Genomic DNA, 24743 nt, shown 5'->3' on the forward strand with positions numbered 1-24743 from the left:
AGATAAAATAAACAAACACTGATTCTTCCCATTGCCCCAGTATTACCACCCCTCATGCACATTCCCTTCACAAACACGCACAACAAGGACTGACATTCTCTTATAGAGGCCTGTTCAGCACCCCCAACACACACACAAAACAAGGCCTGAAGTTCTCTCATAAAGGCCTATTCAGTGCCCCCAACACACACACTTATTAAGTAATCAAGCAAAACAATCAGCCTGCAAATACTTGATCACTCACACCCAAGCCTACATACACTCCCTATAATAACCCCAGGGTATCAGAACTTCTCAGATACATTTATGAAGCATGGCTAGGATTCAAAAACCTGCTTGGGTTAGCAAAGTAATCTGCTATGAATCTATAAGCTCACTCACTGGACCATTCCCAGTACCACAGCATCTTCATGCATACACAGTCATGCACACACACTGACAGACACCAAAGATGCATTACATTCTGCCCAGGACTCATATTACTGCATATGCATGAACACACACACACACACATTAAGGATTCAGCCTCATCCATGGAGGCCTATCCAGTATCATTATCATCACACACACACACACACAATTCCTGCCCACCCACTGAGCACTGCTCAGTATTGCAGAACAATTGCAGATACAGACAGGAACTTGGCATGCATCCCTACCTTCTTCATATTGTGCACTTCTACAAAGTTATTACACACACACTAGGGAAGATAACTCTAATGCCTGTCTACTAAGCACATCCACATGGTCATTATAGATGCTCCAGGAAAAAAGCCTAAATCCCATCTACAAAACACAATGTAATCCAACAATCTCAACAGTACATTCTCTGGGTTTTAACCTACTATTGCAGAGGACTTCAATATTATAAATATGGGGATTAAAGTGAACTTTAATTACACTACTTAGTGTGCAATGTCCATTACAGAAGCATCACTAAAAGCAACCAGAGAACTGGAGGTTTAAGCCCACTTGTGAATACCAGATAATAAAAAGGACAGTAAGATAAAAATATATACGTATAAAACAAATAAAATAAGAACTTTTTAGAATTTCAAAGCCAGATCCGACACACTGTTACCAATTTCCATGGTTTGATATGGTGTCTACTTACACCAGTAACTTCTCTGTGGCATTCTTACGTCTGTACATATGGATGGCAAAGGCGACAACGATGATGAGCAAAGAAATGGCTGGAAGAACAATCGCCAAAATCATATAAATGTCACTCACTGCTTGGTGGTGCTTGTACTCTGGAAAAAAAAAAAGGGCAATAAGAAAGATAGCAAATCAGTGGCTGCACTTGTGATAAGTAAGAGTACTTTTCTTCCTTAATACTATAAAATGCTACATCTTCCACAATGGCATCATATAAAGGCATACTATATCACACAAGAACCCAACCACCAAGGAGAAAGTACTGCCATGTCTATCTATGTAACATACTCTGAAATCCATCACATTATAAATAGGAATGTAAAAATCCTTCTGGGATTTGGCCAAATGGCATGCATCAAATTCCTATAATTTTATTTTGTTTGTTCTTACTTCCAGAAAGCAGACCAGCCAGGTTCATCCAAAATGAGCCAGCATTCAACTGATAACAGTTAAAAAATACTATATTCTACAAACTCACTGAATGTCTGCAATGCATGCTCTGCTGACACTGCAGTGTATCTTAGAGTACCCAATTGCCTTTAGTCATTCCCTGATAAACCATTATTTTTTCATATAACAAATGGCTTGACAACAGACTATTACCTTTTCCTGATCTGGTGAGTTGGACCATGCTGCTACTCTGGCATCTCCTGGGGGGAGATCAATTCCATTGTGGTTAGTGATGATATGCCACAGAAAGCCCCTGCTATCCCATACTGCCTCAGCCTAGACAAAGTCTGCTACTCCTGATGGTAATTCTGTGCACGAGTACCAAAGCACTAAGAGCTTGTAATAATCATGTAAAATATAAAAACACAAAGCAATCCAACACTGGTGAAAGTTTAGCTGCCTCCAAGAGGTAGCAAACCAGGAAAGTTCTCACTTGTTAAAGTAGAACAGAATTTTAAATACAGTAGCAGAGAAGGTAATCATAATTGTATAAAACAATTAAAAACTTTACTTTTCATCTACTTTTGTGCCTTCTCCAACGACCTCAGGTCCATGGAGATCCTCTTAATTATTAAGAACGGGGTCCATTCCTGTCACACTATTAGGAACTCTAAACATAAGGAGAAATTATATTATGTTTTTTTCTTTCTGTTAGGCTGAAAGAAGGAGAATGGCCTGCAAGGGCCACCATAGTGAGGCCTTACATGTTTCAACACAGCGAGACAACAGATTTTGTTCTCCTTTTCCTTAGTAGTTGCAAGATGATGACAGCAATTTTGTTTACCCAAGACATGGCTCTACAGTGACAACCCCCAAACTATTCCCTGCCTGCCTGCTAGGGTTCTTTGCCAGATGATGCAAAATTCACAACCCTCCCCTAAGAAAGTTGATTTTCACCAGCCCTCTCTTCAGCTGGCCATCTGAAAGTTAGATCCCTACTGAAACACACATCATTGACAGGAACAGGACTACTTTTGTGCCAGGTGGCAGCTCAGTTAAAATCCATATTTAACTCATTCACTCCAGTGGAGCTCAGGTAAGTTTGTGACTTCCAATGGGTGGAGCCGAAGCCTTTTGACAGAATCAAATTATGTCCTCCCATTTCAAACAAATTCTCATATCTCTGGAACCACAGAGGTTATGAACGTAGCATAAATTGCAAACCCTTTAACACAAGACATTTTTATAGTGGTAGAATTCTTTAGGTTCTAGGTCTTAAACTGAATTTTATGTCACAGTGAACACTATTAAGTTTGTAATATTTTGTAAACAACTTAAAATATCTCAGCAACCACTCAAGTTACATACATACTGTCAGCAGCATTTTGTTCATCTACCTGAGAGCTTTCTTATGAGACTAAGGAGTTCTGTCTGTGTTACTTGGTTGTTGAGATATTTAGAGAAATGTGAAAATTATATCCATATAAATGAATATCATAAAAACATTTAATATCTGTTTACCTGCACTAGACAGAGGTCAAATATTAATGCAGTTGAGTTTGCCATTGTGTAAGCTTTAAGATGAAATCTTTTAAAACCTTGTATAGCATGGTTTTGGAATTACTGGTGCAAATATGAACAAGCAATATTTGGCCTGGTGGCGTCAGTAGGAGTTAACTGCAGACGCACCTGGAGATGTCATTCAGATGCGAGATAGGCAATAACAAATATAGACAACATATAACTGTTGTCTATATGAATCACTCAACAACATTTAAAAAGTGCTCTCCCCAATGTCACAGGCTACAAAAACATTGCTTTACCAATCTGGAGTTTGTTTACTTATTTTACTTGATGACAACTATCAAAGAAGTAAAGGACTTAAACTTATTGATGTTCTTCATTCCACATTGCTGCAGTCCTAACCATTGGGTAGTCCGCTGTCCAGTCGGCCCGAATACCAAAGTATATGGCTGACGTCGGTCAAGGCGCATTAGACTGACGTCAGTACGTCAGGGTACTAATGCGCATGACCGACGCCATATCTTCAGTCTTTTTTGCCGCATGGTCCGATGCAGAAGCAGTTCTTGCGAGTGCAGGTTGGCGTTCTGAAATATTTCCGAAGTCGGAGTTTCAGACCGAATCAAAGTTGGCTAAGTACCCCGTTGGGGAGCAATTTGGTTTTTCTTGCCTCAGTATTTAACGGATGTCAGAAAAGTGAATAACTGTATTTCTTGTGGGAAACAGATACCTCATAGGGATTACCATACTCTGTGTATACCTTGTTTAGGGCCTGAGCACGACGTTGTTGGTTGCGCTCTTGTGCTAGATTTAATAAACGCACTATTAAGAGACGGTTAGACTGTGCCAGGTTAGTGTTTGGGAAGCGTTGTAATTACAAAATGCCGTCGGATGCTCCGGCGCCCGCTTCGTCTAAGAAGCGCAAAGACAAACAGCTAAGCCTAGGGTTGATGAACCGGCAGTCCCGGACGCCGGTTCTTTAGAAAACTCTGTGGAGCCAGAGGTTTTGCCAGGAGTTTCTTTGAGTCTCAGGCAGACACTTTATTATTACAGGATGTGCCCTCTCAGGAGGTAGGCCAGGCTGAGGGGCTTCTCAGGTAACTGTTCTTCCCTCTGTTCCCAAGTTAGTTAGAGCTTCTCCTACTGGTGCCAAAACTTCTTTCAGAGGTAGGCCAAGTTCAGCTACAGTGGGGTTTCTCCTAGCACTTCAGCTTCTGTGCCTAAGAAGCATATGCTTAAAATGGCAGAAGATTTAATTAATATGATTAGTGGCTCTATGCGCCCTCCTGATAACAGGCCTAGGGTGGAACCTGAGTTTGAGAGTTTGGAACAGTATTCAGAGGCTTGAGTCTTCTGCGGAAGAATTACAGGACTTTCCTCCTTATTCTGATTCTGATGTGGATGATTCCACACCTACAGCTTCTCCTCCTGAGGATTTCTCATTTTCAGAGACTCTGCATTCCATGAGGGAACACTTTAAATGGGAAGGCCAAGATTACTCTGATTCCAGGAAAAGGCTTAGGGAATTCTTATTTTTACCACAACATAGGCCCTTAGCTATACCTCCTGTGTTGAATGTGGTGGAAGATGCTTTTGCAGAGGCTTCCCTGAACCCTGACTCTTTGCCTCCTGCTCCTGTTAAACCTGATAGGTACTATAGGGTGCCCGAAGCTCATAAGTATTTGTTTAAGAGTCCTAGGGCGGACCCAGACACTGTTTCTCAGGGGCCTAAAGGTGTTAAGGCCTCTGTGGTTAAAAATCCTGTTCCCACTGATAAAGAGGCACGGGCTTTGGATAGGTGGGGAAAGAAAGTGTATACTTCTTCCACTCTAGCCATGAGGCGTTGAATTGTCAGTTTCACATGCTAAAATATCAAAATTATCTCCTTTCACAATTGAAATCTAAGGTGGATGCTTTGGCGGAAGGTATAGAGTGTAAAGAGTTGCTGGATTTACTTCATGTGTCTGAACAAGTGGGTAAGCATTCTTTGCAATGTGGTTTTGATGCTGTGCAGGCCTCCTCGAGGGTGGCTGCCACTAGTTCTGTTCTTCGAGGCATGCCTGGTTAAAGGATCAGAATTTAGCTGAGCATGTTAAGACAAGGATTTTGGATGCTCCTTTACAGTCTGATGTGTTGTTTGGTTCGCCTGTGGAAGCAGTCCTGAAGAAAATGGAGGACAAAGCTAAGTCTATGCAAACTGTTAAGATTTTTGCAGGTGCAGCCACCGAGTTTAGTAGAAATTGGCCTACTAAGGGATGGACATATCCTGCTTATGATTCCCAGTCTAGGGGTAGGTCTAGACGTGGTAGGGGCAGAGCTCAAGGTTCTTTTAGGCCTAGGTCAGGAGTTCACCTGCTCAGACTTCTGGTGAGGGCAGGGTCAGTCCTTTCGTAAACAGATGAAATGACCTGCTCTTTCAGCTGCCAGTAGATTCTCGTCTGGCAACTCCTTTGGAGGAAGACTGTCTCTTTTCAAAGAAAATTGGGATTTAATTACTCAAGACAGATGGGTGTTGGATATCATTCACCACGGTTACAGGTTTTATTTCCATACATTGCCCCTTTCAAAGGCATGCCAGACGTTCCTCCTACACAAAGGAAAGAGGCTCACAAGCAAATTTCTCTGTTACTCCAAATAGGGGCCATTCAGCCAGTCCCTGTATCGGAAAGGGGCCTAGGATTTTATTCTCGCCTGTTCCTAGTACCAAAGAAGGGGAACACGTGGAGACCAATTTTGGATTTATCTATCCTCAACACTTATCTGGACATTCCCAAGTTCAAGATGTTGACGTTACAACAGCTTTTACCTCTGCTGGGCAAAGACCACTGGATGGTAACTTTAGATCTCAAGGAAGCTTACCTTCATGTGCCTATAAGACTAAGTTGCAGGAAGTATCTGCGTTTTCGAGCTGGAAATTCTCATTATCAGTTCTCTGCATTGCCCTTTGGCTTATCTACTGCGCCCAGAGTATTCACAAAGGTTCTGGCTCCAGTGATAGCTTACTTCAGACTAAAAGTAATTCAAATCTATCCTTACTTGGACGACTGCCTGATTCTGGCTCAGGAAAAGGAAGACCTTCTACAGCATCTGGAATATGTTATAGCAGTGCTAAGATGCCTAGGGTATTCTGTGAACGAAATAAAGTCCAGTCTAGTACCCTCTCAAGACATGTGCTTTCTGGGTGTGAGACTGAATACAGCAGCCCAGATGGCCTTTTTAACCCCGGACAAACAACAGAGTCTATCCCTTTACTTTCATCAACTATCTCATCAGTCCGTGCTGACTGCAAGGACAGTCCTTCAAGCATTAGGGTTCATGGCATCTTGTATTCTGGTGCTTCCCAATGCCAAACTGCATATGAGGAAGCTGCAATGGTATCTAAAAAATGTATGGACACAGCACTGCCAGGATTTGGACACTGTCATTCAAATAATACCTTGCATTCAAAAGGAATTTTTGTGGTGGGCTCAGGAATGTCACCTAAACAAGGGACTCTCTGTGACCCGGCCAGAGGCGAGTCAGATTCTAACGACAGATGCCTCAGACATTGCTTGGGAGCTCATCTAAATGGAAAGTGGATACAAGACAAGTGGCCTGCCAGACTACAGCATCTACATATCAACATGAAAGAGATGTTAGCAGTCCAGTTTGCATTAATGGCTTTCAAGGAGTTACTTCTTCCAGGGCAGGTGTTGATTCTAACAGACAACACAACTGTCATGTGGTACATCAACAAACAAGGGGGAACACATTCTTACCCATTGTGCAGGCAAGCAATGATTTTATGGGAGACTGCGCTCAGCTTGCAACTAACTCTTCAGGCAAGGTTTCTGCCGGGAGCACAGAACTCCTTAGCAGATGTGTTAAGCAGACAAATCATGGATCCCCACGAGTGGAAACTGGATCTTCATGTATTTCAAAGGTTGACAGTGTCCTGGGAACTCCAGACATAGATCTGTTCGCTTCTCCACTAAACCACCAGCTGCCAAAGTTTTGCACAAAGAGGTTACATCACACAGCTTGGAAAGTGGATGCTCTTTCTTTCAGTTGGAAAAATCTTCATGTGTATGCGTTTCCACCTCTGCCTCTTCTTCCAAAGGTGCTTCTAAAGGTCAGACAAGACAAGCCAAGGATGATTTTAATAGCTCCAGATTGGCCTCGCAGCACTGGTACCCATTACTGAGGAGTCTAGTAAGCCTCCATGGCCTTTACCCTTGATTCCACACCTTTGTCTCAGAGAAGGCCACCTGCTCAATGTCAAGCTTCTCTCTTCATCTAACAGCATGGCATATTCTGTTTTGAGAGACAGCGGTCTCAACTTCCTCAACAAGTTTTAAATGTGATTATGGAAGCTAGAAGACCTAGTACCGCAGGAAAGTGTATGCAGAAAAATGGAAGAGATTTTTATTTTGGAGTGCAGCAAAGAATTTGGAGATTTCTGAGCCTAATTTGAGTGTGGCTCTTCAATATCTTACTGAGTTATTGGACAAAGGTTTGTCCTTCTCTTCCATTAAGATTCATGCTGCAGCAATTTCAGCTCACTATGATTGTGACCCACCATTGTTTTCATCCTTTGTTCAAGCAGTTTCTCAGAGGGGCAAAGAATATAAGACCCCCACGTAGAGCTCCTACTCCTGCTTGGGATCTCAATTTTGTGTTGGAAAAACTTACTCTACAACCTTTTGAGCCTTCGGGTACTGCTGATTTAAAATATTTATCATGGAAGACTGCTTTTTTGTTGGCTATTACTTCTGCAAGAAGGGTTTCTGAGTTGCAGGCACTTATGGCAGTAGAGCCCTTTCTGATTTTCCATAAGGATAGGTATCATTACGTACTAATCCTTCCTTTATGCCCAAGGTGGTTTCTAGTGTGGCTTTAAACCAAACTATTCATTTGCCTACTTTCTATGCATATCCCCAAAATAAAGGGAAAAGATTTTGCACACTTTAGATGTACATAGGCAGTTGCGTTATTATTTAAGCAGGACTAAGGATTTCAGGCAGTCTCAGCAGTTGTTTGTTTCTTTTGCTTTGAGTTCTCAGGGCAAGCCTGTGTCTAACAAACTATTTCTAAGTGGATTGGGTTTTGCATTTCTTTTGTTATTCCCATCATGGCAAGGAGATTCCAGCTGGGATTAGGCCTCATTCCACTAGGGCTACTGCCACTTCAACAGCATTTTAAGGGGTGGCAACTAAGGATATTTTAGAGGCAGCTACTTGGAGTTCAGTGCATACTTTCTCTAAGCATTACCACCTTCCTCTCTACTCTAAATCTAGGGCTGGTTTTGCCACAGCCATTTTGCAAGGCATGTTGGCAGCTCCTGCTTCTTTATGATTTGCCAGCCTCCCTTACCTCTGCTTTGGGATTCTACCCAATGGTTAGGACTGCAGCAATGTGGAATGAAGAACATAGTACAGTTTTGTACCTACCATAAATGTAGATGTTCGAGGATCCACATTGCTGCAGTCCAATACCCTCCCTCCTTCCCTCTGTTTAGGGGTGGTGGTGTGAGTTGTATATTATTGTACATCTGTATATATATATATATATATATTGTATATAAGTTTGGTGCAGGGCTTTTTGGTGTTTTGGTTTGGGCCTTGTCTTTTTAGGGTCTTCTGACATCTGGGGCAAGAAAAGACTGAAGATATGGCGTCGGTCATGCGCATTAGTACCCTGACGTACTGGCGTCAGTCTAATGCGCCTTGACCGACGTCAGCCATATACTTTGGTATTCGGGCCGACTGGACAGCGGACTACCCAATGGTTAGGACTGCAGCAATGTGGATCCTCGAACATCTACATTTATGGTAGGTACAAAACTGTACTTTTTAGGTCCAGACAGATAATTCTTTCTCTGCATTAATGCTGACTTTGCCTTGGAGTTCAAGGCATTTACTGGTAATCATACATAATCATATTAGGCAAAATTGGCTAGTTTACCCTGAAACAGTATAACGTCACAGTATGTTATAGGATTGCCACTTTTTTCAAACGTCCAAAGTGATGTACGTTTAATGAAGTATAGGGTTTTGCAGGACAAACTACACTTACGACCAGTGCAGAGGACTGGAAATTAATTTTTGCGAAAACAGAAGTTTATTTCTCTGTAGTTTGATTTGTTTAGTCCGTTTCATATACTTGGGTATTTCAGATGCAAAATAATTGTTTTATGCAGTTATTTTTTTTCCTAAAATCGGAGGACCTTTTGCCATTTTTCATGAGTTTTCACAGGACGTAACTGCCTAAACAGGGACTGCTTGTGTAACGATGGACAGGTGGTAACCCTGTTATGTAGGATAAGCAACAGAGAGCAAGAGCTGTAGCTTTGTCAGGGACTAACCTTGCCAGTCAGGGAACCAGTGTCTCCTGGATGTCTGATAGCTGTAGATCAGCTATACTATAATGACATGTGAATGGCACAGGCACATACTGCATTCTGCTACAGAATTCCTATCAGTGCTGCTTATGCAGAAAAACAAAAAACAAGTACAGTTTTAGCTCACAGACTTGTCCCAGGTGTAATATGAGCATGGCAGCCAGTCCTTGCCTTCTTGTTTAAGAAAAGGCACCTGTCTTTGGAATGCATGACTCTTTCCTGCACAGTCCTTTCCTTATGAAACCCAAGAAAGACTGAGTGAAGCTTTCCTTGCTTCTACCAATGCCTTGCCTTTGCACCACTAAGGTGGACATGCAATTCATCAGAAAAAAAGTTTTCTGGATATTACTTAAAAAACAATCAGTGCGTGATGCCTGCAAATCCTGCCTTTTGCTGTTGTGATCATACAGTAATTATGGCACAGAACAGATTCTGTACTTGACACTCACTAAGGAGTGCTTAAATGAAGTTCCACATCCTAGTAAAATGAAGCCAAACACTGGCCATTTCAAAATAAAAGCAAGTGTCTGTTACCATCTGATCATCGCAGCAAATGATGCACCCAAGAAACAATCAGCACTTCCTCTCCCTAATTGTGAAGGACATGAAAGTGTGACTATTTACAATAACCTTTTAGAATTCATCTGTTTCTGAATGTCATTTACTACCAGCTGTGTAAATAGTACAGAGTTATGTGGGCAACTTAATCACAGATGTCGAACGGTGGTCATTGTTGCAGCCATAACTTATAGGTATCTACCCCTGACAGAGTCTGACATCCAGCCTGATTTTAAGAGCTGAGATATCATACCGGCCTTTAGGGTGAGTGTATCACCTTATTTCAAATGTCTTCATGGAGATGGTATACAGGTAGCGTCCTTCTGCACCATCTATAACCATATCTAGGTCAAGCTTTACTGGTTTAACTTACCTTAGAGGTGCAACTTGTCACTATAATCCTTTCTTAGGGTGTCTAAAAAAGGAGAGGTGGGGAGCAAGGCAGGAAGTGAAGTGGGAAGGGGTCTATGGGTATCACACCAGCCTCTCGTGGTTCCCTTTCAGAAAATGGGAAAGAAGGAGGATACAGGAATGAGATCTTGGTCACACGAACATCTACAATGATGGAAAGTTCTAACACAACTGTACTATGTTCTCTGTGCTTACTGTTGCAGTCCTAACTTACAGGGAAGACTCCCAAAGTTTGCCAGTCAAAGTGGATGACTGGTTCAGTGCCCACAACAGAAATGGAAAATAGCCTTCAGAATGGCACAGGCAAATTTTGACCTATCTCTAGATATCACTTAAGCCTGTAGTACTTAGAAAAAGTGTGAATCGAAGGCTAGGTGGCAGTTTCTACAATATCCTGGGCACCAGCCCATTTCTACAATATCCTGGGCACTAACCCCTTTCAAGAAGACACTAGGTGTTGCAGTGCAATTGGACGAATTAAGTTTTTTATAACCAATGTTATGTGAGTTATGAGATATGTAAGTTATGTGAGCCTGTGAGCCACTTTTGAAAAAGTTTTGCTTTGGCCTTGGCATCTGTTTGACTTTCATAAAGGTAACAGTTGATCCAATTTTCTGACAGGTTTAATTCTAACTAGGTAGTGCCTCGATTTTATATGCATATACAGGGAATGCAGCACCCTTTCATCTTTATTTTGGGAATTAGGGGAATAGTTCATCCCACAACTACTTCTGCAAAACCTTTCACATTACGGTAGGTTTAGGTGCATAGCAAAACAGTATTTGTACAGAACTGCAGGAAAGGCTCTTTTGCATAAGAGGGCTTGTAGTTCATGCACCCTTCCAGCATAGAAGCTAGGTATTAAGAACTCCATCTTCTAGGTAAAGAACTTCAGAGTTGCAGATACAGTTGATCCAAAAGTGATAATTTCAGTTTTCTAATACAAAAACAGAGGTCTCATGCCAGGACTTCTCTCCTGTTAGGAGATATCAGGTGCAGCATGCCATTAAGGAATTTGCTTCATTGGGTCTGGGTTTGGACATCAAGTATGGAATCCAGAAATAACTGGCAGAGGCTAAATGAACAGCTCAGACAAATACCGCAGAACCAAGGGCACACATCCACAGACTCTTCCTTTGGCAGAACTACATACTAGATACAAATACTTTTTATTTAGCTGCAGAATGACATCCCTGCACTTTCCTTTCACTTTCCTTTCTACCTTCCTTCATGATTTTTTAGAATGTCCACAGAAAAAGGGAGCCACAGGGTAGTAGAGTCGTATCTTCCAAGCAGCCTCTGCACTACTTCAACAAGTTCACGTGCTTAAACAGCAGAACAGGTTTTTCCATCTTCCATCTAAATCCTTTGGGACAACCAGTGCTGCCTGGGTCAGAATGGTGAAATCAGGATAATTTTGTAACTCTACTTCAGTTTTTGAATTACCCTGAAGAACAGGGGTATTTGACGAAAAGCCTAGAGAGAGAGAGTCTACAGAGATGTCAATCACTGCGCAAGCCTTTGGAGCTCAGGAACAGAATTTTGTAAGCTGCCTGTTGCTTGGAAAAGCAAGGAGGTCTCTTTCTGGTAAACCTGTTTATGAGATTGAAAAATGTGTCCCTGTCCAGCATCCACTCATATTAATGAGCTGAGGTCTGCTTAATTGACTTGCATGGAGTTCACCTGGTTTTGATGTACAGATATCCTTCAGGAGAACACTGTACTCCCAAGGGCCTGATCTCAAGCCTGTATAGTGACACAGCCCACTTGATAAAAATTGTGTCACCCCTTGTTTACATACCACATGACTATGGTGTCTGTTATAATGAAGGGTTCCCAGTTTCCAGACTGCCCTGAAGGCTTTGGTCACCTGAACCACTAGCATCATGTTGGTTATGTTTATGAGCAATTTTGCTTATTGGGATTCTAAGCTCCCCGGAATTTGAGGTCTAAAATATGTGTACACCATGTCAAGTCTGAAGCTTCCATTAAGGTCTGGCTTGGGGGGTGGCCTGAACGGGAAAGCTCTCATTCTTTTGACATGGTGTATCCACTAATGTAATTCTCTCTTTATACAGCACAGCACTAGGATGATGTGCACTGTGGAGTGAGAATGCTGTTCCCAGGAATTGTTGAGGGTACCAGTGAAGTTTTCTTACACAAAGTCTGGTTAACGGCACCATGAATATAGTGGAAGGTATGTGGCCCAAAATGCTCAGGAACTCCCTGGTTGTCAGTACTGGTTTCCTTGGCATTTCTTTAAAGAATGGAAAAAGAGACTCTACCTTTACCTGGGATTGGTTGATCACTGCTGATTTGATGTCCAGGTCAGCATCCAGGAAGGTCACCTTCCTGCTTGACCATAGGTTTGACTTTGTTTATTCACTCTGGGAAACTCCCTGCCTGTTGAAGCAACATAGGGTGTATTCCAGAGCTCTCTGCAATGGCTCTTGGGATTGTGTCTAAATCAAATAGTCATCCACATAGGGATAAATATGGATGCCTTGGACCTTGCATTGAGATACAACAGAAGCCCACATTACAACAGCATACTGTATTCCACCATCCACTGGCAGTCACTTCATTCTTAAGATCAAAACTTTCAGTTTCCTTTTGCACTGGAATTGAATATACAGGATTTTGCTCAAAAGGAGACAGACTTGTCAAAGGGCTGCAAACATGGTTGGCTAACACAAGTTTGCAGTTATGTTATCTTAAAAATAAGTGAGTACACGTCAGTAGTAATATCCCACAGACAGCCACTACAATGCTGACATAATGGGGTAAGAATACCACAAACACAAAGGAATGTGACAAACAGCATCACATATAAGGTAAGCAATGTAAATACTGCAGTTTTACAGGCCAATATCAAGGAATCTTTAAACTTAAAATGCACCTTTTCGGGAGGACAGAAAGCCAAATTAATTGGTGATGTGCAAGTCATTCTTTCTAAATATGCACTGTTAAAGCATCCAGACTTTGTTCCTCTATTCCCTTCAGTCATAATGGCAAACGGCCTTCTTTGGTAGCTTAGAAACACACTCCCGAGTTTCCTTGAAATGTCTATGTGCACTCAATTGTACATCATGACTCCATAAGCTGCCTCTTGTGTAAAAAAAAAAAAAAAAAAAAAAAAAAAAGACCGTCACCTCCGACAGTTACTTCTTGTTGACCAGTTTACACTCTGTATAACAGGAAAGAGTGTTGAGTGCCTCCCTCCCAAATGTGATAAGTAACACAATCACTTACTGAGGGCACAGTGAAGTGGTAAAAGATGGTAGATAAAATGCCTAAAAAAGGTTCAGAGTAAGTTATGCAAATGGTCAGTTTATCCAAGTATACTTTTACTTTGGTTGAACCTTTTAATTTGAGACTGCAACCCTTAATTAATACATTAATAAAATAGATATCTACTGTAAACAATATTAGAAAAAGAAACATGAAGGGTTACAACAGAACATTTTTTTCTGCCTTTTGCAGTTCTTGTTTATCAAAAACTGCTAAAGAAACTGTGTGGTAAACCACAAGCTTCCATTTTCTGTCTTGTTTCATCACCCATAAGCACATGACATAATCACCATGGTCATCGTGTGATTAATATAGGAACTAAACTTGGAATCCGGTGTCAGTAATGTTCTAAAAGATTGCAAGACTTGAGGCAATAGCAAATAAAGACGCTGTCTAAAGCAAAACGCTGCTCATTAACATCCAGTACCAAAGCATGAAAATAGCATTGTACACTGCATGCTGTCATACACAGATTTTGCTAGCTAAAAACTACTCGTATGGAATGTTCTCGTGTATGTATGTATATATATATATATATATATATATATATATATATATATATATATATATATATATATATGCACACACATACACTGTATTGTTTGTATAATATCTTTGAATTGAGAATGGTTACTTATTTACTGTTTTTTTCACCAATTGTATAAACTGACAAGAATATGTGCTAAATGTCTTTACTAATGTAAATTCTGTATTGCATGTGAAATGTCTTGTATGTGGAGCTTTTCTCCCCGGGACTCCACTGAAAATGGTCAGTTCTGGCCCAGCTGGACCACCCCGGTAAACAAATACAAATAATTAAATAAATAGTATTCTATCAGAAGTGCTTTCATGGACATACCCTACTGCTGTTGCTGCAGTTAACAGCAAATGAAGCTCGTTTATAAACACTTCTAAACAGGGTGAAGAGGTGGCATTATGAAGCAGCAAAGAACATCAGAAGAAGCTTAAAGGAAAACACCACCCAGAAACCAGGATCTACTTTGTAATATAGTAACTTGGCCTAAGAATAGAAAACCCTGGGAATCCCAAGTACTTTTTTATATAAATGGCCAACATGACAAGGGGGTCGTCTGTTGTGCACAACAGTTTACCAGCCGCATTAATCAGAATCTGGTGACAATAGATTGGGAGGTACAGCATGAACTCCTGGCACTTTCTGGATTATGTTTCTGACATTTTAGTGTATGGAGTAGGTTTGGTTTATTGTTAATCAAGTTTTAATGTTTCTGCTTATTCTTTTATTTTCCTTACTCTTTTAATAGAATATGTTGCTTTATAGTTTAACGCATATAGTAGTGGTATTTATTCTGTTGATGTCCGTTGTTTTTTGAAACACTAGTTCTTTAAAGTTGTTTAAAAAAAAAAAATACTAGTACCACTACAAATAACAGTAATGTGACTCTAAATTCACAAGATTGACTTCCCCTCCACACTCTCCTGCTGGCTGATTTACCTCTGGGCAATACACAAAAGATCTTCCATTTCTAAAACTGTTTTTGTAGGGCAGGTGCAGCCTTCTGCACACTCCTGAGTGCTATATATACTAACTCCTAGGGCACACTTACATGGAGTTAAAGGACAGTACAGCTGTGCACACCCCTGAGTGCTAAATATACTAACTCCTAGGGCACACGTACATGGACTTAAAGGAGGACAGTACAGCTGTGCGAGTAACTCACCATAACAGTATATGTCTGAACAGAAGATTGTCACTGCAGTAGTACCTCTTAGGATCATAGCAGGTTACTAGGCTATTGGCCTTGAAGCCCTTACAAGCCTAGCCAAGAATTTAGCCCATGTTCTAACAAGTCAGCACCCTATGCCACTGCCAAGAAGGGACAGGTGAATCCCAGGGGTGTATTTTCTGTTCCCCATCCAGTTATCCAGGTTGCTCTTAAAAAAGGTTTAATGAGGTACTCTGCTTTACATGGAGAGGGAGTCTATTCCACAAAAGGGGAGTCTCTGGGATACAATCTGTCCTGCCAACAAGTCCTAAGGATGTCACAAACCAGGTTGAGGTTGTGCAGGTAGGTTACTGTAGTGGAGCTTAACTTTGGATATCCAGCATTCCAATCGGGTCTGACATTGCTTTGTATGCCAGACAGAGGTCACCTCTGAGGAGTCTGTATGAGACCGAGTAGAGGGACAGGGCTTTTAGCCAGTGTAAGGTAGATGTTTGAGGCCCTGGATTCTCCAGATGAGGAACCTCTGTGGTCTCTCCAGCTGCTACATGTGCTTTGTGAGGTACAAGCTGAAAGGGGCATTGTACTCAATGGGTCTTAGAACGGAAGAATACTGGGATGTTATGACCACCTTGTCCTTGGATGAGATACAGGATATTCACTGAAGTTGGTTGTCTTAGCTTCTGGTCAAAGTTCTAGGACTTTTGTGGACTTCCCCCACAAGTGTAGATCCACCTCAGACTATATCGGGTCAATGTAGAGCACAGGAGGAGGAAATACTAAAATCATTGCTCAGCTGTTGACAGAAAACCATTTGATCTGTTTCCTAACTAGATTAACAGAACCTCCCGCCATCTATAACCTGTAAAGTCCACAAGGACTCTCACCTTAGCAGGCATAAAGTATTTTTGGTGTTAATCAGGCTATGAATGACATGTCCCCTATATAACAAAAAAAAAAAAAAAAAAAAAAAATAAAAAAACTGACCTCAGAAAATGGATGACAATAGCCAAAAGAGGGATCTGGGGAATGAACGGTGGGAACTTGTCCTGCAACAATGATCCTTTGTCAAAACATTACTGGCATAATCATAATCATTTACTCATACAAATGTACTCATCATAAGGATCACCTGTGACATACTATTACTCATGGGACAGTACTTAGACAAGTAAAACATTGTTTGGAGAGGTTACAGCATGCTGTGCTCAGTGGTCTGGAGAGGTTACAGCAGGCTGTACTCAGTGGTCTGGACAGGTTACAGCATGCTGTGCTCAACAGTTTAGAGAGGTTACAGCATGCTGTGTTCAAGAGTTTGGAGAGGTTACAGCATGTTGTGTTCAACAGTTTGGAGAGGTCACAACATGCTGTGAGTGGTTTGGAGAGGTTACAGCATGCTGTGTTCAAGAGTTTGGAGAAGTCACAGCATGCTGTGCTCAATGGGTCTGGACAGGTTACAGCATGCTGCACTCAATGGTAGTGGCAAGTATGCTCTGCATGCAATGCTTAGGAAACCTATGGGTTGTATCACAAAGCTGCATCAAAAATTCCCTGGGCTGACATTTTTGAAAAATACCACAATCATGGTAGTTGCTCTAGTACAGTACACCCTAACTTTTTTTGCTGGAGACTCTGTACATACTACCTCCAATTTGAAATGGTGGCCAAAGGCAGAGGAGTCATTTGGTGGATGTCTGTCTTGCACCAAGGCATCTAAACTTCTTTTGTTGTGGGTATGTTCTGATAATACAAGGCTTTAATAACAAGCATCTTGTATTTAAAAGCTGCAGAGTACTCAATGGAGGAGATCTGCTGCTCTCTGAGACACAACAATTTTATGGCACTTGCATTCCACATGCACACTTACCTGAATTAATTTCCTACAGTGTCAAGGATCTCTGAAATTTTGGGGAAAAACAATTTTCAAAACTAACAGTCACAGCCCAGATCAGCAATACTAATCCTGAAAATGTAAAAAAGCTTTCTATATCAATCACAAAATCAGGTCAAAGTTCCCAAACTGAACATGCTTAGACTGTGTCCATGGAGAGACATCTTTGAGGGCAACCCAAATGATGGTAAAAGGACAACCAGTCACTTCTTTGTTAAATTAAATAAATAAAATAATGTACCAGATTTGTAAATTCCAACACAGCTGTGTGAGCAGAAGGATACAATAGGAGAGCTGGGTATGGATTTAGCTCTTTCACTTCTTAATTAAAAACGTGAACTTCTTCAGAAACAAAAACATAATGCCCTCCCCAACACATGTCTTCCTCATAACCCATAAACAGGATATGATGTCATGAAGTTTCTCCATAATTATTTCATAAATACGTATATACAAAATTATATAAAAAATGTTTACAATATACTATCTGAAAATTTACAAAAGCACTTCTCAACATTAAAATATTGTTATGTGGTGTGTTCTATGAGCCACTGTTCACAGCATATTGACTGGATTTTATATTGTGTGAACAGAAGATTCAAACTTTGTCCGTTATGTCTCCTAATGAATTTCCTACTAGCATAAACTATATCTGATCAATGTTGTACATACTCATATGAATTGTGAAGCACTTGTTATTGTGTAACTGTAATGTTAACAGTTATATTTGTTATTAATTATAAGCTTTAAAACATTTATCCGTGACTGAATAAACTGATGTTAACTTAATTGTAGAAAGTAGAAAAACTTTGATACAAGTAATGAACATAGGTATGTACATGCTATACATCATTATCTCTTATGTTTATATTCATTCATACTGTTTTATCTTATAAATCAAAAACATTTAATATTAATTACTTCATTTAGGCCTGGATATTGGTCTGCCCCCTAACAGTAGTTGCCAAAGTGCCTCCTTTTGCTCTAATTTAAATTAGGAGGCAAAGGAAACATTCTAAAGAAATAGTTAACATCAGTTTATTCAGTCATGGATAAATGTTTTTAAGCTTATAATTAATAACAAATATAACAGTGTTGTCTGATTACAGTTACTGTCTTTCACAATTCACTGTGATATGCTAACAACGTGATCAGATATGAGTTTATCGCTATTATGAAAGTTCATTAGGTCAGGTTAACAACAGGTTGAATCTGCTGTTCACACAATATAAAATCAGTCGGTAATATGCTTAGTGAGACAGTGAGGGAAACCTACCTCTTTAATATTTTAATGTTGAAAATCTTTGTAGAGCCTAAGATAATATATCGAACATTTTAGTGACAACATTTTGTATGTTGTGTTATCGAAAAGAAATATTATGAAAACACTCATGTTTTATCATATCTATTTAAGGGCCTAAAAAGCTTTGTATGTTGAAAATACATGTTTGTTTTAGTTCACGTTACAAACAAAGTGAAGCATGTTATACCAGCCTCGTGTATCCTTTCATTCACTCAAGCTATCGTTGAACCCGAATTCTAGACCTTGCGGCTTGTCCGTTTCAGTCTGTTAAGTTTTTAATGTACAAGATTTGGCCACTCTCTGTATTTTATACATCAGTCCTAACATCAGCCGAGAGATGAACACTTCTCCAAATTGTGAACTTGTGGGAAGCTCTGAAGGTCAGAATGTAAAGCGGTTGGAAGTCTGTCTTTCACAAATCCAAAGACAAAGAATAAAACTCAGTTCTGATCCTTATGAGCAAAAGCGGGAATATCTACACTGTATATTTCCTGACGCCAACTGAGTGGTGAAACAGGACAGACAGCAAATCAAAAACTGGTAGAAGTAGATAGCCATTGGTATTCTCCAAAGCAGTTTGTTTTTTGAGAATATTTGACTAATTCTGATGTATTAATTCATCAAAATCACTCCAATTTGTTATTATACTTTAATTTGTATTTGTGCCACTCTTTTTAGTAACAACTCAACACAAAAGTAGTGTCAGACGCATGGCATGTTACCATGAAACTGGCAGTACACAGGAATAAGGCTCTGAGAGCAGAGTACAGAGGAGATAAGGCTCTGAGCTATTAATGAGCTGCCTTCACCTGCGAGTCCAGTGGTACATGCAGTTTGATTCCCTCCACCTGCTTACTGTTTGACTAATCAAATGCTCTTGGCACTTGCCCAGAAAAGATTTTTGGACACAATGGGAATAATTCAGTTAACACATGATGAAATTAAAAAATAGTATCAGACTGGCTGACCTTCCTTCTTAATATTACTACATTTGAGACACAAAATGGTGCCAAAGCACTTCGAAATTGCTACTACTAATGTGGAGGACAGGTACAAACGAAAACTATGATTTTGAGCAGTGTAACTGCTGTAGGCCAGTGGATGTTGCTTAAAGCACTACATCCCATGATAATCATTAGCCAGGCAGAACGGTGCCATGCGGCCATCTTCCATCATCAAATGGCACTGCGCATACATAAAAAGCGGGTTTTAGGGCTCGCATGCTGTGATAATGAGAATCCATCGATTGGCTGGAATAGAAGCTCTGCTCACTGCATCCATACCGATGACGACCTATAGAGGCAGAATAGTGCCATGACATTGAAAAAGTTCTATTAGAAATGGCAAAGACTAAGCTACAGAGATGCACTGCCCTCACCACATGTGCAATCTTCCCCATGCCAAAACTTTGCGGATCATGCCCCAACTACCAAAAGCAGTTTTCGGCCTTTCATTGCTGGTGATTGTCCTTCCCACAAAGAAGAATGCTTCCTGTAACATTACATGCTGCCATCACAGAGCTGTAACCTAGACAAATTCTATGCGCTTCCTCTGTCAGTATCAGTGCAGAAAGTCAGACTACCTGCCATGAGTATCGAAGACCAATGCTGTGCCTAATCGCCACTTATCCCACTACAATAAAGTCAGACTACTACCCACGGATCAGACAGTACAGTAAATTATGATACCTGCCATAAATGTAGATGTTAAAGGTGTATTCACTGTTGCAGTCATCACATTTGGGTTTTTCGACTTGCAATGACAGCCCTCAAGTCGTACTGATTATCAAAAGTCTTGGGTTCTGCATCGGTTTGCTGTCTCATCTTCCCGTGATGTCAGGTAGTCAGGGTATAAAACATGCAGCCGACAAAAAAAATGGGGGCGGGGTTTTGTTTGTTTCTTTTGCTTTGAGTTCTCAGGGCAAGCCTGTGTCAAAACAAACTATTTCTAAGTGGATTGGGTTTTGCATTCTTTTGTTATTCCCATCATGGCAAGGAGATTCCAGCTGGGATTAGGCCTCATTCCACTAGGGCTACTGCCACTTCAACAGCATTTTTAAGGGGTGGCAACTAAGGATATTTTAGGCAGCTACTTGGAGTTCAGTGCATACTTTCTCTAAGCATTAACCTTCCTTTTACTCAAAATCTAGGGCTGGTTTTGCCACACCCTTTTGCAAGGCATGTTGGCAGCTCCTGCTTCTTTATGATTTGCCAGCCTCCCTTACCTCTGCTTTGGCATTCTACCCAATCGTTAGGACTCCAGCAATGTGGAATGACCAACATAGTACAGTTTTGTACCTACCATAAATTTAGATCTGCGAGGGTCCACATTGCTGCAGCCCAACCCTTTCCCCCTCTGTGTTTAGGGGTGGTGGTGTGAGTTTGTATTTTTTGTACATTGTATATATATTATATATTGTATATTTTGGTGCGGGGTTTGGTGTTTTGGTTTGGGCCTTGTCTTTTTAGGGTCTTCTGACATCTGGGGCAAGAAAAGACTGAGGATATGGCGTCGGTCATGCGCATTAGTACCCTGGGGGCTGGCGTCAGTCTAATGCGCCTTGCCCCGGCTAAATTTGGTATTGGGGGACTGGAGGGGACTACCCAATGGTTAGGACTGCAGCAATGTGGATCCTCGAACATCTACATTTATGGTAGGTACAAAACTGTATTTTTTTAGGTCCAGACAGATAATTCTTTCTCTGCTTTAAATGCTGACTTTGCCTTGGAGTTCAAGGCATTTACGGGTAATCATACATAATATATTAGGAAAAATTTTGGTTTTCCCCTGAAACAGTATAACGTATGTTATAGGATTCCCACTTTTTAACGTCCAAAGTGATGTCTTTAATAAAAAGGGTTTGCAGGACAAACTACACTTGACCAGTGCAGAGGACGGGAAAATTTAAATTTTTTTAAAACAGAAGTTTATTTCTCTGTAGTTTGATTTGTTTAGTCGTTTCATATATTGGGTATTTCAGATGCAAAATAATTGTTTTATGCTTTTTTTTTCCTAAAATCGGAGGACCTTTGCCATTTTCATGAGTTTTCACAGGCGTAACGCCAAACAGGGACTGCTTGTGTAACGATGGACAGGTGGAAACCCCTGTTATGTAGGATAAGCAACAGAGAGCAAGAGCTGTAGCTTTGTCAGGGACTAACCTTGCCAGTCGGGGAACCAGTGTCTCCTGGATGTCTGATAGCTGTAGATCAGCTATACTATAATGACATGTGAATGGCACAGGCACATACTCATTCTGCTACAGAATTCTATCAGTGCTGTTATGCAAAAAAACAAAAACAAGTACATTTTTAGCTCACAGACTTGTCCCAGGTGTAATATGAGCAGGGCCCCGTCCTTGCCTTCTTGTTTAAAAAAAGGGCACCTGTCTTTGGAATGCATGACTTTTTCCCTGCACAGTCCTTTCCTTATAAAACCAAGAAAGACTGAGTGAAGCTTTCCTTGCTTCTATATTGCCTTTGCACCACTAAGGTGGACATGCAATTCATCAGAAAAAAGTTTTCTGGAAAACTTAAAACAATCAGTCTGATGCCTGCAAACCTGTTTTTGTTTGTGATCATCAGTAATTATGGCACAGAACAGATTCTGTACTTGACACTCACTGGGTGCTTAAATGAAGTTCCACATCCTGAAAAAGGGCCAAAAAGGATTTCAAAATAAAAGCAAGTGTCTGTTACCATCTGATCATGCGCAAATGATGCCCCCAAAGAAACAATCACCTTCCCTCCCTAATTGTGAAGGACATGAAAGTGTGACTTTTTAAAAAAGAATTCATCTGTTTCTGAATGTCATTTACTACCAGCTGTGTAAATAGTACAGAGTTATGGGGGCAACAATCACAGATGTCCGGTGGTCATTTTGCAGCCATAACATAGGTATCTACCCTGACAGAGTCACACCCAGCCTGATTTTAAGCTGAGATATCATACCGCCTTTAGGGTGAGTGTATCACCATTTCAAATGTCTTCATGGAGATGGTATACAGGTGCGTCCTTCTGCACCATCTAAAACCATATCTAGGTCAAGCACTGGTTTAACTTACCTTAGAGGTGCAACTTGTCATAAATCCTTTCTTTGTCTAAAAAAGGTCAAGGCAGGAAGTGAAGTGGGAAGGGGTCTATGGGTATCACCCAGCCTCTTGGTTCCCTTTCAGAAAATGGGAAAAAAGGAAATACAGGAATGAGATTTGGTCACGAACATCTACAATGATGGAAAGTTCTAACACAACTGTACTATGTTCTCGGGCTTACTGTTGCAGCCCTAACTTACGGGAAAGACTCCCAAAGTTTGCCAGTCAAAGTGGATGACTGGTTCAGTGCCCAAAAAGAAATGGAAAATAGCCTTCAGAATGGCACAGGAAAATTTTGACCTTTTTAGATATCACTTAAGCCTGTAGTACTTAGAAAAAGGAATAAGGCTGGTGGCATTTTCTACAATATCCTGGGCACCAGCCCATTTCTAAATATCCTGGGCACAAACCCCTTTAAAGAAGACACTAGGTGTTGCAGTGCAATTAAATTAAGTTTTTATAACCAATGTTATGTGAGTTATGAATATGTGTTATGTGAGCCTGTGAGCCACTTTTGAAAAAGTTTTGCTTTGGTTGGCATCTGTTTGATTTTCATAAAGGAAAAGTTGACCCAATTTTCTGACAGGTTTAATTCAAACTAGGTGGCCTCATTTTATATGCATATACGGGGAATGCAGCACCCTTTCATCTTTATTTTGGGAATTAGGGGAATAGTTCATCCCAAACTACTTCAAAACCTTTCACTTAAGGGGTTTAGGTGCATAGCAAAACAGTATTTGTACAGAACTGCGGGAAAAGGCTCTTTTTGAGGGCAGTTCATCCCCTTCCAGCATAGAAGCTGGGTATTAAGAACTCCATCTTCTAGGTAAAGAACTTCAGAGTTGAATACAGTTGATCCAAAAGTGATAATTTCATTTTTCTAATACAAAACAGGGTCTCATGCCAGGACTTTCTCCTGTTGGGAATATCAGGTGCACATGCCATTAAGGGCTTCATTGGGTCTGGGTTTGGACATCAAGTATGGAATCCAGAAATAAGGCAGAGGCTAAATGAACAGCTCAGACAAATCCAGAACCAAGGGCAAAATCCACAGACTCTTCCTTTGGCAGAACTACATACTAGATACAAATACTTTTTTTAGTGCAGAATGACATCCCTGCATTTTCCCTTTTCCCTTTCCTTTTTCCCTTGATTTTTAGAATGTCCACAAAAAAGGAGCCACAGGGTAGTAAGTGTATCTTAAGCAGCCTCTGCACTACTTCAACAAGTTCAGGGCTTAAACAGCAGAACAGGTTTTCCATCTTCCATCTAAACCCTTTTGGGGACAACCAGTGCTGCCTGGGTCAGAATGGTGAAATCAGGAAAATTTTTGTAACTCTACTTCAGTTTTGAATTACCCTGAAGAACAGGTATTTAAAAAGCCTAGAGAGAGAGTCTACAGAGATGTCAATCACGGGCAAGCCTTTGGAGCTCAGGAACAAATTTTGTAAGCTGCCTGTTGCTTGGAAAAGCAAGGAGGTCTCTTTCTGGTAAACCTGTTTATGAGATTAAAAAATTTTCCCTGTCCAGCATCCACTCATATTAATGAGCTGAGGTCTGCTTAATTGACTTGCATGGAGTTCACCTGGTTTTGATGTACAGATATCCTTCGGGAAACACTGTACTAAGGGGCCTGATCTCAAGCCTGTATGTGACACAGTTGATAAAAATTGTGTCCCCCTTGTTTACATACCACATGACTTGGTGTCTGTTAAATGAAGGGTTCCCAGTTTCCAGACTGCCCTGAAGGCTTTGGTCACCTGAACCACTAGCATCATGTTGGTTATGTTTATGAGCAATTTTGCTTATTGGGATTCTAAGCTCCCGAATTTGAGGTCTAAAATATGTTACACCATGTCAAGTCTGAAGCTTCCATTAAGGTCTGGCTTGGGGGGGCCTGAGCAAAAGCTCTCATTTTTTTGACAGGGTGTATCCACTAATGTAATTCTCTTTTATACAAAGCACTAGGATGATGTGCACTGTAGTGAAATGCTTTTCCCCAAATTTTTAACCAGTGAAGTTTTCTTCAAAAGTCGGGTTCGCCCCAT

At 40.7% G+C, this 24743-nt stretch overlaps 1 protein-coding gene across 2 annotated transcripts in view; it reads right to left on the bottom strand.

The window, feature by feature from the left end:
- The window catches only part of LOC122809380 (basal cell adhesion molecule-like), a 388726-nt gene that overhangs the window by 108764 nt on the left and 255219 nt on the right, over positions 1-24743 (bottom strand). For both annotated transcript variants that reach the window (XM_044080832.1, XM_044080831.1), the window contains one exon: positions 1115-1253. In XM_044080832.1, coding sequence (XP_043936767.1) covers positions 1115-1253 — 139 coding nt within the window. The remainder of the gene's footprint in view (positions 1-1114; positions 1254-24743) is intronic.

This window comes from Protopterus annectens, chromosome 8.part0, assembly GCF_019279795.1.
Source record: "Protopterus annectens isolate FY-2018-M chromosome 8.part0, PAN1.0, whole genome shotgun sequence".
Classification (NCBI taxonomy): domain Eukaryota; kingdom Metazoa; phylum Chordata; order Ceratodontiformes; family Protopteridae; genus Protopterus; species Protopterus annectens.